The 16,268-nt window shown below is 35.3% G+C and overlaps 1 protein-coding gene across 2 annotated transcripts; it reads right to left on the minus strand.

Annotated features, from left to right (window-relative positions):
• Positions 1-764: 764 nt before the first annotated feature.
• On the minus strand, positions 765-6,315 carry LOC130050350 (60S ribosomal protein L8-like). Of its 2 annotated transcripts, XM_056150217.1 has the most exons (7): positions 6,257-6,315; positions 5,430-5,571; positions 4,985-5,126; positions 2,737-2,955; positions 2,452-2,567; positions 1,302-1,388; positions 765-890 (listed from the first exon to the last, which is right to left on the minus strand). In XM_056150217.1, the coding sequence occupies exons 2-7, from the start codon at positions 5,565-5,567 to the stop codon at positions 816-818; spliced, it is 777 nt and encodes a 258-aa protein (XP_056006192.1). In that variant the 5' UTR covers positions 5,568-5,571; positions 6,257-6,315; the 3' UTR covers positions 765-815. The 2 variants fall into 2 exon arrangements, with proteins under 2 accessions (XP_056006192.1, XP_056006191.1); XM_056150216.1 differs by having other exon boundaries at positions 765-1,388; positions 6,257-6,314.
• Positions 6,316-16,268: the final 9,953 nt, after the last annotated feature.

Raw genomic sequence — 16,268 nt, forward strand, 5'->3', positions numbered from 1 at the left:
CAAAAACAATGGGTAAATGAAAGGCAAGAGACACTGCCCGACTGGTCTCCTAGATGTTTTACACAGATGAATTATTTTTGTTTCAGATTATACATCTCTCAGTGGTAGATTTAGAAGAGGGAAACCCTCTCACTTTGTGACAAAATCAATACACATATCAACACTTCGCGCAAGTTACGCCCCTTGTCCGCCATCTCCCAGTTAAAAATCGTATTTCCCTACTTTGGCCTCTGTAATTTTTTTTAGCTGCTTTGACGTTATTTTTCTATCAATTGCAGTCCACTGCAATAATGCCCCAGATTGGGACAACCCATTAATTTGTAAGAAAACTTAATAATTAGCTAAAATTCAAAGTAACAAGTCTTGCATTGAAGGAAAACTGGTTTTTCAGATTGACCTTTGGCCGACTCCACAGAGATGCAACTCGTGGCGAAGTGTTGATACGTGTATTATTTGTTACTCATTGATTTTATTATGTAAATAACTAAACAAATCCCAGAGCTTCCCCAATGGACCCCCACCAGCGATTTCCCCTGGACCCACTGGACACTTTAAGGCAGCTCCCAGCCAATTAATCTGATAGTGAGTGGGGCAGCGATGCAGATTACATACATGAAACATAAATCTTCCACAGGTTTGTGAGGAGTTCGAATCCCTTTATCTTTTTTAGCCATTCTTTATACACACCACACTCTTATCTTACCAACACAAGTACACATATTGTACAACATAAACCTCCTGATGGAATCATACACAGAGAACAATTGTTGTTGCACTTTTTTTTAATTTCTCTGTACAATAATAACAACAGTTTATTAATCTTTCTCGGATGGTTTCTGTTGTTTTGTTCCACGTAGACGACCAGTTCTCCTGGCAGCAATAAGACCAACCTGTAATGCAAAGTGACATCCACTTTATTCAAAGCCTTAATGTACTCCAATTAACTGTAACATTAATAATCAGGGACAGAACATATGTAATATATGTACATGTATAAAGACATTAAAGAAAATTTATCGCTGGACTGGGAATCGAACCTGGCCTCTTACGAGTCAAGTGCTCTAACCAATGAGCTATCCAGGCCGATTTCCACGGTCCATTATAGGCCAAACTTCTAGAATAATATTTGAATTTTACATAACATGTGATGTTTTGTTTTAATAAAAGATAACATAAAGCTAAAACCCTAAAAATCAGGACAAGGAACTTAATGTATACTTCTGCAATCCTGCAACTTTTAATCCAAGGTATGTTTTTCTTAACTGTCCCGTATGACCTTGATAAATCTGGCCTTGACCTACCTTTCTACCAGCGGGTGTATCTCTCCTAACTGTAGAAGCTTTACCAATATGTTGATGGTTACCTCCTCCGTGAGGATGTTCCACAGGCTGAAATAAAGATATTTATACATCAGTTTACAGTTCAACATTGATTGAAATATCAGTTTACAGTTTAATATTAAATGATATATCAGTTAACAGTTTAATACTGATACATCAGTTTTGAGTTTTATAGTAAAATATACAAGTTTACACTTTAATGTATAAGGTTACAGTTTAATATTGAAATATCAAATCTTGTCACCATGTTGGTGTGTGTGTGTGTGTTTACAATCCATTCTACATAATACATGCATTTTGTGTGTATGACCGATTTTATTCATTCTTGGTCATTTTGATGTTATTTGTTAAGTGGCTCTGGAGAGGAGGTTGAATTAAATGACTGACAGATCAAAGACAAACTCGTATAAAAATACACCGGGTAGGCTAAAACATGTGACAGTACAATCAGTCAGAATGCCCAACTTGAATATAGATATTCATTGCCCAGTGTTTGGTATCGTAATGAATATATCGTTCAATATTTGACCTCACACTGCAGCGTTTTTTTCTCTACCCACTTTCTCTACCCATTCAAATGGGAAAAATAGCGTCAAAATCGAACAAATTGGGAATTTTCTACCAATGTATCAGCAAATTATTTCATTTAAAAGAAAAAAATAATAAAGAACAAAGCAATTTTTATGGTAATATTTGCTGTCGTGAGACATCAGGAATTGTTGTAGGCTCATTCTAGAATCTAGAACACTCGCACTGCAATGATCTGTACTTCCAATTTCATACTGGAAGTCAACATTTTAGTTAACTTGTACAACGTTTCAGATTAAGTAAATTACAATGTCAGTGGTCTATATTTTGGCAAGTGAATTGGGAATTTTTTAGTCTCAAAATTAGGAAAAATTAACGTTTTTTGGGAATGGTACTGTTTATCGGTACCAGTGATATAAGGAAAAAAACTGCTGCACAGAATTCACTCACCCAGTATGCGAAATCACATTGAATTCATATTGAGTTCATTGCTCAGTGTTTGACATCGCATTAAATTTATTGCCCAGTATTTGATATATCGCCCAGTGTATGACATCACTGGAGCCTGAGCTCGACTACTCACGTTCATGGCTACTCCTCTGACTTTGGGCCAGCAGTTTCTCTTGGCCTTGTACTTGAAGTAAGCCCTACCAGCTTTCAGCATGGGCTTGTCAATACGTCCACCCCCAGCTACGATACCTGTACACAAACACACCCACAATTATACTTGTTTCAAGATAAATACATCCACTACACAGACCACATTTTGATATAAACATTTGAATGTATTCAGGTGCATTTCAGCTTTCATAGAAACAGAGGGGAATCAACAGAAGCTTCAAGTCTTCTTAGTTTTGCTGATACTAACCAACCATGGCTCTGTTGGCAGAGGGAATAAGTTTCTTGGAGCCTGAGGGAAGCTTGACCCTTGACTTCCTGGTATCTGGGTTGTGGGAGATAATTGTCGCGTAGTCTCCTGAGGCTCGCGCAATCTTGCCTCTGTCTCCCATCTTTTCCTCCAAACAACAAACAATGGTACCCTCAGGCATGGCACCCACTGGCAAAATGTTGCCAATCTGAAGGTTGGCTGTTCAAAGTCAGAAAAAATAGGAATTAATGTTATACCTACTAACTTAATTCTAATTCAAACTGTACAAGTTGTTCAAAAACAATTTTGAGACTGAAAGTTCATCAGATCCATCACCATTCATTTACAACCTACATTTACATGTAAATACCAAAATCAGACAACAATAGATCCAGAATTCACATAATACATCAACATTTGGATTGATGAAACACTGTTAAATGTCAGATATGGCAAATATGAAAACCATGAGATAAATATTCATAGTTCGCTATGTTCACGAAAAAAATGTCTACTTCGGGTTCTGATAATGTTTCCATTTAAAACTGATATTGCAATTCATGAATAGAAATAAATGCAAAAGTCTTGTAAAAATTATGAACAGGAATAATCACTTTCTGCAGCTTTTTGTTATTTGAACCCCCCCCCCCCTTCCCCCTTTACCCATAGGAATTAATCTGGACTTCTAGAGATTAATCTGGACTTCTAGAGATTAATCTGGATTTCTAGGAATTAATCCAGACTTCTAGGGCCTGGGAAGTAAACAAATGATCAGATGCATAAGCTTCACATCACTGACAAGATCAGGTCAAAGTGAAGAAAATTTTGTATCATCATTCCATTTATTTTTATTTTTCTAAAACGGACAAGAAAACTAAGTCATCCAGCACCCCAAGAAAAATGCATGCCAATAGAAGTGATATCTCAGATATCCAGGGCTACAACATAAGTTCACATGGAGTAGTATCTCTATCTCAGTCGTTGAGGGACCCTTAGTAAGCTCATATCAAGAAGTATCTCAAAGATACAGCCTGAAAATCTATAGACCTTTTTCTTACACAACCACTTCTTTTTGTACTAAATACAAAGTCTTCATATTGAAAAAATCTACTATCATCATGTCTTAAAGTAATTTTCTCTATGACATTGACACTTATAACTAATCAGGTTTATTCCTTGGACTATTTTCTGACAAAATTTGCTGGTTGATAAAATGTTTGTTACCATATCAAACAGTAAACACTGTTTAACATGACCTCACTTATTTTTCTACTCCAACATTTGACCTCAAAATCTACATAAATACATGTGTTTTCCTTGGTAAACCTTTAAAATAAATATGAAGTCTGTTGATTTAATAAAAAGCATTATAAATATCAGGGTTCGAAATTACATAATTAATGTCCGTAAGTCTGAGATTAGTAAAAATCATGTTGGACTAATTAACTCTCTATGGCACTAGTCCATATGGACTAGTGAAAATCCGGATATCAATCTTGAATTGGATAAGACTTTAGCAAATTTGTCTGGGTCTCTTAGATGTTCGAACTTATGGTCAATTATCTACATGGTTAAGTGTTTCCATGACAGTGGCATGCTGACCTTTCTAAACACATGAAAGTTTATAAAAGGGGAACCGTTATTACAAGAGTAACTCAGAGGTTACTGTATGCTTATGAAGATCATGAAAACAAAATGAAATATGGTTGTCTTTTTCTATTGTAGGTGTCAGAAACTGAATTGTTTGCAACTGTGAAGTGTTTGGTTTAATTAAATACTATAGAATAAAATGAATTTATGGGATCATTTTATATGATATACTGGATGGACATGCAGACTAGTGAACATCAATAGTCACTAGTCCGTATATCATATAAAAAGTTAATGGACAGACATAAATGTCGTATCAGAAGTTAACAGACATAATTATCGTATCACAAGTTAATCCACAAATTACATGCTATTTTATTCTACTTAAAAGACCCCCCCCCCCCCCCCCCCCCCCCCGTTCCCTCTCTTCCAGCTGCAGCTGCTCTCTGGGGAAATATGGGACAGGTTGAGGCCTTATATCTCTTAATTTTAGCATTACCGTCTCAAAATCCCAACAACAAAAATTCCTTATACATTTTACCACTAATACTTGTGTCCAAACTTACATACAAATATTCATTAAAGCCCAATGCGACCCGAAAACTCACAACTTTTTATAATTTATCTGTACCCCCCACCCACTATACTGCTCACTTACCCTTCTTTCCACAGTAGAGAAATTGTCCAGTGTACATTCCCTCTGATGCGACAAAGGTTTCTGTACGCAGACGGTACCTGTATGGGTCACGGAACACTACCTTAGCAAGAGGTGCACCACGTCCTGGGTCATGGACAATGTCCTGTCAAAGAAAATGATCACTGTCAGAGCTCAGCAGAATGACCAAATTAAAATAGTAGAACATCTCTCATAACTCTAATTGAAGGATTCAGAAAAATCTCGCAATAAAATGACAGAGTTAGAAGTTGAAAGAGGGCTAACATTTTCATCATAAACTTGTAATACTCAATAAAAATGTTCAAAGTTGAAAATTCAAATAATGTTATTTATTTGGCTAAAAAATTTTGCACTCTTAACTTGCTCGAATGGCTTGTAGTAAAAAACATCAAGAGCAAACATTAGGACCACCTGTTCTATAGCTTACCTTGACCACCCCCTTTATGTATCCATGTCTTTCAGCAAAGTCTACGGCTCTCAGGGCTGCTTTACCCTTCCTGTTTCTAGTGTGGGCCTTGAATATGCCTCCAGGACCCTTTCTCTGAGACCTAATGACTCGGCCCATTTTCCTTCAAAATACATTTCATGTAGCTATTCATTGAACATAGTTTTATCCATATCATCACATTGAAATACCACGCCAGATACTTGGTCAAAAGGTATCAACCATTATCCTAAATAGAACACCTAAACTGATGCTGCACCCGTACACCGTCATATACAACTTATAAGCTGCTGCATTACATCAGGAATTTTGATCTTTCATTGCCCGTTTTTAAGTATTTTAGAATGAAATATGTATTGCAGTTCAGTGTCCACATATTTGAATGCTTCTAGATTCACAAGCCGTGTTTCGCAGATACAACAAATATGCAGATTTCATTACTATTTATGTCATGTGCTAGTTTCGTGTACCCAAAATTAAGATTAGAATAAGATTAAAGTGTTGACAGAAGTGCTTCATGAGTAATATTCATTCATGCTATGGATATGCATGACCGATATATCAATTTCAAGATGAGCATGAACTTAAGTTGATCAGGTATATTGCCATCATCAGTCAACTTTGTTGACATCCGAATGTGATACATTAGAATGAAAATCTCTGTACATTTCGACCGTAATTCACACGAAAATGTCTTAAAATTGAAACACAATGAATATTTACTACAATTAAAACAAATGAGGGATAGTGATGACCAAAATTTATTGAGATCACACAGGATTTTTTGCGCTGTACAACGTGAAACTCACAATCAATGGCTACCGATCGGAAAAGGAAGTTAGGGTACAAAGGACATCCCGATCCCGATTAAAAAAAAAAATTTAAGCTACATGAGAAGCAAAATAGTTAGGAAATATATCATATTCACCAGTAATTTTAGATCTTAAGAGAATGAATTTTAAGTGTCATGGAATGGAGTAACTTCTTGTACCTTTGTGAGTCACAGGTGATTCTCGCCCAAGAGATGAATATACAGATTAATTCACCATTGAAAAGAAATATCCAAAGGAAAAATAATTTTCAGATAAAACAGATAAATTTCCTGTTGGATATTAACACAATCTCTTGTTTATTTCTTTTTAATCCCATAATTTTATTTTACTTAGCTGTCATTTATCACCAAATAATGGATTTAATCTTGCAAGACAAGAATTCTTCCTTAGATATCTCTTTACGCTATTTAAAAGTGGTTCATTAGGTTTCTCTTGTTTTTGTAAAAAACAAATGTTTTTATTGGTCATTAATATATATTCCTATGCCATTGAGAGATTTTGGAAAAAAAATAATGGTTACCATCACTTGCTCAGCTAATGCAAGAAAATATTGTGGAATGTAAATTTTAAAAACCTATATATTAAAGGGATATAGTATAAAAATCATTTTGTTGAGTTTTATTGAAAGGATTAAAATGAGTACAAATGACTCATAAAAGTCAGTTTCGGTTAAAAAATAATAATAACGATACCGTGCATTTACAGGCGTGGACAAGCAATGCGCTGCAGATACCTCAATCTGTAATAATGAAAGCAAAAAATCGAAAATCATACGATGATGAAGTTTCGAAAAACATCACAGTTGTCATTGATGGATTTAGAGCCCCCTCCTCCTTTTATGACCTTTTTTTTTTTTAATTAGTAGAACAACATTTGGCATTGTATATACAAACAAGTACAAAAGGATGAACAAGTCAATTATTTGTTGTCTAAAATCTTCATAATCCTAAATCGAGGGAGGAGGAGGGGGGGGGGGGGGGCAACATATATCTTTTCCAGTTGGCAGTCACTTAATACATGTATTACTTTGCATATGAAAATCACTAAATATGCATGTAATAAAGAAGAAAATGGAACGATGTCAAAAGAGTTTTTGAAGATCTCTATTATTCTATATTGTGCAATTTTTATTTCACTACAGATTTTCCCAGGTTTTTTTAATATTATATTTTAAATACTCTATTACATGTTTTCTTTTGATAAGAACAGAAACTAAAAACCTCAGCTGAGTTTCTGCATCTACAAATAGCATCCCGAGTTAGAATAGGTCGTCAGTACCACTTACTTGTTGTAAGAGGCCACTAAATGGGGCGGTTTGACTATCCATTCCTTTGTGAACCAAAGATTGAATGCAGATCTAGTCCTTTGAAAGGACACTATATTTGGTCTGATCAATTTAAACTAGCTTATCAAACAGCTCTAGTTGATGTAGAGGGCTTAGTGTAACTTGAAAACAGCCTTAATGGTGAAAACATCGATATCAATGAAATTAGCAATAAATCAAGAGAGAGAGAGAGAGAGAGAGAGAGAGAGAGAGAGAGAGAGAGAGAGAGAGAGAGAGAGAGAGAGAGAGAGAAGAGAGAGAGAGAGCAGGTGCATCTACAACCCTTCTTTTTAAACCACCAATAAATAAGCATAGGAAAAACAAATTAAACCCGAATCATGGATATAACTCAATAAGAGGGGAAGTCCAAAATTCGGAGCAAATTAAAAGATTGTAATCTATACTACACACATCAATGTATGTACATACTTTCAAAAATGCTAAACGGGAACTTTGACATTATGAGAAAGAAATCAAAACATGAATTTTATAAAACAATCACAAATTCGATAAGCTCAAGGTATTTTTGGAAAGTTTTAAAGAAACATGAAATGCACTCAAGCTCAAATTCGTCTTCCCCAAGTCTTCACATGTATGTGGACCACAATAAAACTTATTATGCACTACTGTAAATAATGCCTATGAAGATGTAGTCTGAACAGTGAACTCTGAAATACAAAACCTTAATCTCCTTCATTACCCTTTTGCATACGGTGAAGTCAAACTTGGTATCGAAAATATAAAATGTGCGTGGCAAATCAACAGGACAAGACTTAATATTCAATGAATATATTAAGAAATATTAATAGTTCAAGCATACTATTATCTGTTTTAACAAAGATTTTTAATAAAATCATTCTCTCCTGGGAAATAACTGAAAACTGGAATCTAGTACAAATATCTTCTATTTATAAATCTGGGGACCCATGTATAACTAACTATAGAGAAGTAAGTGTTACTATCTGTATGGGTAAACTTTTTAATGCCAGAGCTTCTACAATACACGTATCGCCTTAGGAAACAAATACCTACTTAGTAACTACCAATTTAGATTCAAGGCGAATCATAGCACTACAGATAACATAATTATCTTAAACACAAGTATTTAAAACATAAGAAACAAAATATATACATATGTATGCATGTGTTGTTGATTTTACCAAAGCCTTTGATACAATTGATATAACTTCTATGTTATCTAAACTATACAACAAGAGGCACATGGGCCACATCGCTCACCTGAGTCACCTTGGTCCATATCAGAAGATTTTCCATATCTATTTGCATGTAAAACCGTAGTCCCTATTATGGCCCCAAACCTACCCCTGGAGACCATGGTTTTTGCAAACTTGAATCTACACTATGTCAGAAAGCTTTCATGTAAATGTGAACTTCTTTGGCCCAATGGTTCTTGAGAAGAAGATAATTAAAGATTTTCCCTATATATTTGTATGTAAAACTTTGATCCCCTATTGTGGCCCCACCCTACCCCAGGGGGCCATGATTTTAACAAACCTGAATCTGCACTATATCAGAAAGCTTTCATATAAATCTCAGCTTTTCTGGCTCAGTGGTTCTTGAGAAGAAGATTTTAAAAGATTTTTCCTATAAATTTGTATGTAAAACTTTGAGGCCCCCCTTGAGGCCCCATCCAATCCCAGATTTTTCCTATATATTTGTATGTAAAACTTTGATCCCCTATTGTGGCCCCATCCGACCCCCGGGGGCCATGATTGTAACAATTTAGAATCTGTACTACCTAATAAAGCTTATTTATAAATTTCATCTTTTCTGGCCCAGTGGTTCTTGAGAAGATTTTTTAATGACCCTACCCTATTTTTACCTTTTCTTGATTATCTCCCCTTGGAAGGTGGCCTGGCCCTTTATTTTAACAATTTAGAATTCCCTTTACCTAAGGATGTTTTGTGCCAACTTTGGTCGAAATTGGCCCAGTGGTTGTTAAGAAGAAGTTGAAAATGTGAAAAGTTTACAGGCGGACGGACAGACGGACGGACGCCGGAATACGGGTGATCAGAAAAGCTCACTTGAGCTTTCAGCTCAGGTGAGCTAAAAGGTATAGGTGGAAAATTTTACAATATCATAAAACACATGTATTCAAACACTAGATAATCCCGCTAAGGTGAATCTAGCTACAGTATAGTGAATCTTTTGTGGCTATTCAAGGAGTTAAGCAAGGTGATAAACCTTTCCCCTACCCTCTTTCCTATATGTTTATTGATGATCTCTACTCATGATCACAACTTATGAATTTTCACAAAAACTGACCTGAACTTAGAAACGTTGAAGATAGTCATTTACTCTTTGTAAATGACTTAACTCTCCCCTCAACCACAGAATAAGACTTCCATACCTCGACAGACTGTCAGAATATTGCATGAACACTGAAGGAAAAATGAGTTAACCTGGCCTTGACAAAACTAATTCAATGTGTTCTTTTTTATTCAAATAAGAAAACTGACACAGCTCAACAATCACTTAATAATTCACCCTACACCTTCGTTGCAAACCCCCGGTTAATTCATTATTTCGTTTGTGAAATGGGATGAAACAATAACCCGTGGTTTGCGACGATGATCCTGTAAGTGAATCTATATTATTACTACGGTAACTTGATCTGAAAGTCGGACCACGTGAGTTGACAGGTGTGGATCCAGTGATTTTTTTGGGGCCAAAATGCCACCGATATTCGGCTGTTTCCCCTCACTAAAATTAGCTATTTTTCCCAATTCTACATATATATTTTTCCCAATTTCAAATCTAGGGAAATTAGGCCATTTAAAAAAAGGTTACCGTATATTGCTGACAAAGAGTAAATACGTTTTTTCCTTCAGTTTTATTCTCCAAACCACTACACATGCAAACGGTTTGGTAAAGAATATGTAAAACAATAGAGGCATCCATATAAGCAGATATGCAGCAAAGTATATAGTTTCCAGATACACATAACATTAAGCCATATTCAGATATTGTTGACAATTTAGTTTGACCGCCATTATATATATAGGGTCAGGCTAATAACAGGAACTGTCCAATAATATAGGGTTTACTAAAATCCGAAAAATACAAAGAGGAGAGACATTCTAGAAACTTGATTATTAATATAATATTTACAAGATTATGGTTACAAATGCTGGTGAATTAATAATTTATTATTTTCTTTATGAAATTAGACAATAAATATTTCTTAGAAAAAGTAAATAATATCTATACAAGGTGTGACTTCCAATACATATTTGATGTTAAATAATGATTTCTTGTATGACTTTAAATCAGATCTGAAATAAACCTCAAACCAAAAAAATTTTATTTGATTATTTTATGCATCTTTACCATTTTAATTTACTATGAATGATTTTTCCCAATTTGAGGAAAATGTCGCTATTTTTTCCCAATTCAAAAGGAGGGGTGGTAGTTTGAAAAACAACAAAAAATCACTGGGATCATCAGATCAAACGAGGCGCGAAGTAGTCACTGTTCGCTATTTTCGCCTTTCATGTACATGTAAATATCTGGGAATTATTGGACAGGTTGCACAACGTGCTGCAAACGACTTACAATGGTGAATGATGGGCGGACGGACGTCCCAATTATAGGGTACCTACTTTGTGTAATCAACTCCTCTCATACCTCTAACTTGACGTTCCTTAAACTTTGTACAGTTGTTATGAATACTTTGAAGATGTGTTTGTGCCTTTTTGAAAGTGATCAGACATTTTTCTAAAAATCTTCATGTAGTTCAACTTAGTAATTTTTTAAGCGTGTCGTGAATAGACGGTAACCAACTCCTCTTACTTAACATTTCTCAAACTTTAAACAATTGTTATGGACATATTGGAAGTGATCAGACATTTTTCGAAAAATTTACATGTAGTTAAACGTTGTCTTTATAGCATGTCGTCAATAGAGTGTACGTATTTTGTGTAATCAACGCCTCTTACAATTCTAACTTAACCCCAAAGTTTGTACAGTTGTTATGGATACATGGGAAATGCACTTGTATCTTTTTAAAGTGATCAGGTTTACTTGTAGTTGAACTTTGCCATTTGAAAGCATATCTTGAATAGTACCCATTTTTGTAATCAACTCCTGTTACAGCATTTATTTGACATCCCAGACCTTGTACAGCTGTTATGGAAGCATTAAAGATGTGCATGTGTCTTTTTGGAAGTGATCAGACATTATTTGGAAAAAATGTACATAATGTAGTTGAACTTTGTATTCATTTTTAAGCATGGTATACCTACTTTGTGTAACCAACGCCTCTCACAGTTTTTACTTAACATTTCTCATACCGATTACATAAAAAAATTTTAAGGTATATCATATGTGACATTTCTAAAGTGCTTCTGTTTTTTAGTTTTGTTTTTGTTTTTGAAAAAAAAAATCTGCATTTAATATGCCATTTTCCAGTATGTTTTGTACTAATGTCTCTATGATAGATAACATTTTTAGGCAACCCGGCCATTTCTGTTCTTTTTTCACTTGTAATGGTAAACTTAAATATGCAGCTGAACAGCTAGCTAACCGTGCACGAAAAGCTTTTCATGCAACTATATAAACATGCCTTACCCTTTTATGATAAATTATACTTAAAAACTCAGTGTTAAACATGAACTAGGAATATCCCCCATCTGCTTTAAAGCTCTTCTCTCTATGTTTAAATATTACAAAAGACTAAAAATCTATAACGATGAAAATAAAATTAAAAATCCAATACTTATGGCTTCTAAATTGGAAGATGATAACCTTTACAACACTGGTACACAGGGAAATCGGCGGGGACAAATAAACTAAATCTTAAGATAAGATAATGATGAAAGCACACTTTACAATTACTTGAAGAAGTACTATATTGAAAATGTCAATCTGCAACTACAAAACACCAAAACACCGAATTCTCTAAACTAAAATTGGTATATTTTACAGTAAAATTAGGAAGAACTATAAATTACAAGACTATATTTGAACTTACCAATTGTGAAAGTAGTACGCTCTAAATTAACCAAGCTAAGAATATCTGCCCACCCCTCAGCTGAAACTGATAGATATTAGTGTGCAGATACATAGAGGGAGGGGGGATCCGACTCCCCCTTTGAGATTTGTCAATTCAAGAGGTCGGATCTTCGGACCCCACCTCTGACAAATCTCAAGGGGGGGGGGGGGGGGGGGGGGGGGTGTCCGGACCCGACATGAGGTTTCTTTCAACCTCATAAAAAAAAATTTCTGACTCGCTTCGCTCGCCATTTTCATAAAAACTCTTTTAAAAACAGAATTGAGGACCCTCCGTCGATATTTTATCATATCTTTTATCATATCAAAATAGAGTTGATCAAATGATGATATTACTTTTAAAATGACAATGAAGCGACTAAATTGTATTACTTTTGCATTAGCATTTTCATACTTATTTCTGAATAAGGAAAAGTAGCCCAATTTACTGTTCTACGATGATTATGAAATTATATTTTATAATAAATGATACTTTAAATAGGAGTTTCAAGCGACCCGTTTTATTAATCATATATTACTGTATAACAAAACCTAACTCAATCAGCGAAGCCCTACACCGGCATTGGTGCAAGATCTAAGCGGGCACGTTGTATAAGGGACCCTCGCCGCGCAATAATGGCCTCGAGTGTCGAGTAAAGGTCTAATTTTGAAGCCCTACACCGGCATCGGTTTTGTCTCCAGTTGACCATATTAAACAAACAAATATGCTTTGTGCAACAGAGTCACCACTGCCTGGCTATGGGAAGTCCATACTTTAGACAGGCCAAATAGTATGCAATAAGTCGTCAAGGTAATTTGACCAAATTCAAGGTTATTATGATTTTACTTGACAGTGGTATTTGTTTTAAAATTTGAGGCTACGATTTGTCCTCAGATATGAGGCCTCATGTGATTAAAACTTAGAAATCCAGAGAAATTTTCAGACCCCCTGGCCCAGCCTTTTGACAAAGGTATACACGTATCTGCTTTTGGACACCTTCTGGCGAAAAAAGCTGGATCCGCACCTGGTATTCAAAAACATGTATTCAAAAAGAAGTATGTGGTTTTTATCAGTTTTGTAAAACTGTTGTTGAAAATGGGTTAATTTTTATTATGTGACTGCTTTATGTATAAAGATATCAGAAAGAAATATGATGATATATCAACGAAAACTATGCAACGCTGTTATTGTAGTTCATGTTAGAAGGTGATATAATAGGAAGTTTTAAATTAATGTTTAATCAAATAATATATATTATCATAATTTGAATTGTGCAATAAAAATAGAGTGCTATAATTATTCATACATATTATACTATTAAATATGCATAGTTTGACTTCACATGTACACTTAAATTATATATATATATATATATATATATATATATATATCAGGCCCGTAGGAAGCAATTTCACTTGGGGGGGGGGGGGGGGGGGGGGGGCACCACACCAAAGTAATTTACGACAAAAAAAGTGTTATCGACAAAACCATTAGTAAAAAGATAACTGCATAAATATGTGCAAGCATTGAGGTGTACGTCATGTACATAAATCTAATTATGTACATAGAATCTAATTAGTTTCCCAGAAAACCCCTCAATTTTAATTTTAAGTTTTGTTTGGGTTTTTTTTTTTGGAGGGGGGGTTTAAGGATTTTTTTTTTTTTAATTTTGTTTGTTTGTTTATATCTTTATCATTTTGTTATCAATCATTTCTGGGTCATAAGGTATTTAGTACTCGGTAAACTTTTCAAAAATCGCCATTCTGTGTTCACTTTCACTTACGAACTCCTCAACTATTTTTTCTGGATTCAGTTCATCAGTCTCATTTTTATGAACATGCAATAAAAGCAAATTGTTCCTATTTGGCTCATTGTTGATCTCGGTGATGTTTTCAATCTTTTCAAGGCGCTGAATGAGCGCTCACTGGTAGCATTAGTTGCAGGAAGTACCAAAATTAGTTTGAGAATTTTGAGGATCTCGGTAAACAGACTTTTTTCATTTGAATGTCTGAAAAATTCAACCACACTTGGTAAATCTGGCGTAAAGTCTTTTGGCAAAACAGTCTTTAACATTATAAGCTGGCAGTGAAGATCCTTTGGCTTCAAATCTGTATCATATAGGGTCGTGACAAAATTGAATTCTTCTTCAAACGTTTGACCTGTGAAAGCCTTAATTACGAGGTTTTCAAGATTAACATAAGCTTTGTAACCTGGTTGGTCAAATCTAGATTTTATGCCAGCTAAAAGCAGATCTAATGCCTCGTAGAAATCTTTCCTATACAATCTGCACAAGATGAAAAAGTATGTGCTGCTGTCCCATCATCAAGTTTACGAGGAATTTTGCGTTTTCTAGGAAGAACAGGATCATCGATGTTCATCTGTTTTGCTTTTTCAACAACTTCCTCGTAAAACTGAGTGAAGATTGTCTCATCTCGGAGACTTTGCAAAGCACTCATTGTCGTTGATGCCATTTTTTGACCATCACTCGCCGAGAGATTTGGAGCCTGCAGAGCCTTTGCCAAATTATCACTATAACGTAAAAGTTTTTCACTCAGTAAACACCCAAAGAAGAAATCAAACCTGCACATATAAGCAGCCACTCCCCTAATTCTGTTTCTCATTTCTACCCCACGCACGTATTGGAGGCTTTCATTCCAAACATTTCCTAGAATTTCATAGTTCGACAAAATGCTCAAAACTGTGTCGGCTTTTATTGTCCTTCGTGTGGGACACAAAACCCTTATTCCCGCTGACGTTTTCTCTAGATTTTGGGCATTTTTTAATGTATTGAAAATCATCTCCCTTCTTGGAGATTCTTTAATCAACTTTGTTATATCCTTTGCAATGTCCAGGGTGTCTCTAAACAACCTACATCCCTAAATAGAATCACTGCAAGCTAGGTTAAGAGCATGACCATAACAGTGTATGTAAAGGGCTCTGGGTTCAAGTGCATGAATTTATGTTGCAACACCTGACTTTGAACCAGCCATAGAAGCAGCCATGTCATAACACTGGCCTCGTACTTTTATTGATAGACAGATCGAACCTCAAAAGGGCATCTTTAATTGCTAGGGTTATTGAATTAGCCCCAATGTCAGAAAGACAGTACATCCCTAATAAATCTTCATGAGCGGTAAAATTTTGATCAACCCATCGAATGCATAAAACAAGTTGCTCTTTGTTGGAAATATCTCGTGTCAAGTTTCGTCTGCCATTATTGAAAATAATTCAGACGATTTGATGAAAGCAACAATTTGTCGCAAAACCTGCAACCCCATCACCTGAAAAATTTAATTTTGTATATCTGGAGCTACATACTTATTTGTCTTGCGTTGTAGCCATTCCTGAAGCTGGGAATCGCGTTTAGCCTCTAGCATGAGAAGTTGATTAAAGTTCGAGTTTTTCTCGTCTTTGTCACCCCGAAGAGCTATTCCTTGTCGAGCAAGAAACTTCAAAATGTTTGTGATTTTAAGCAACTTCTCTCTGTTAGACTTCTTCTCGACTTCGTGGGTCTTTGAAAGACATTCTCCAACATCTTTAACCTCCTCCTTTATCGTAAACTCCCTTTCCATTGCCTCTTTATGGCAATCACTTTTCTCGTGTGCGGCGAATTTTGTGGTTGCTTTTTTCCCGTTTTTAAAACCACTTGATAT

The sequence above is a fragment of the Ostrea edulis genome, chromosome 9, assembly GCF_947568905.1.
Source record: "Ostrea edulis chromosome 9, xbOstEdul1.1, whole genome shotgun sequence".
NCBI lineage: Eukaryota > Metazoa > Mollusca > Bivalvia > Ostreida > Ostreidae > Ostrea > Ostrea edulis.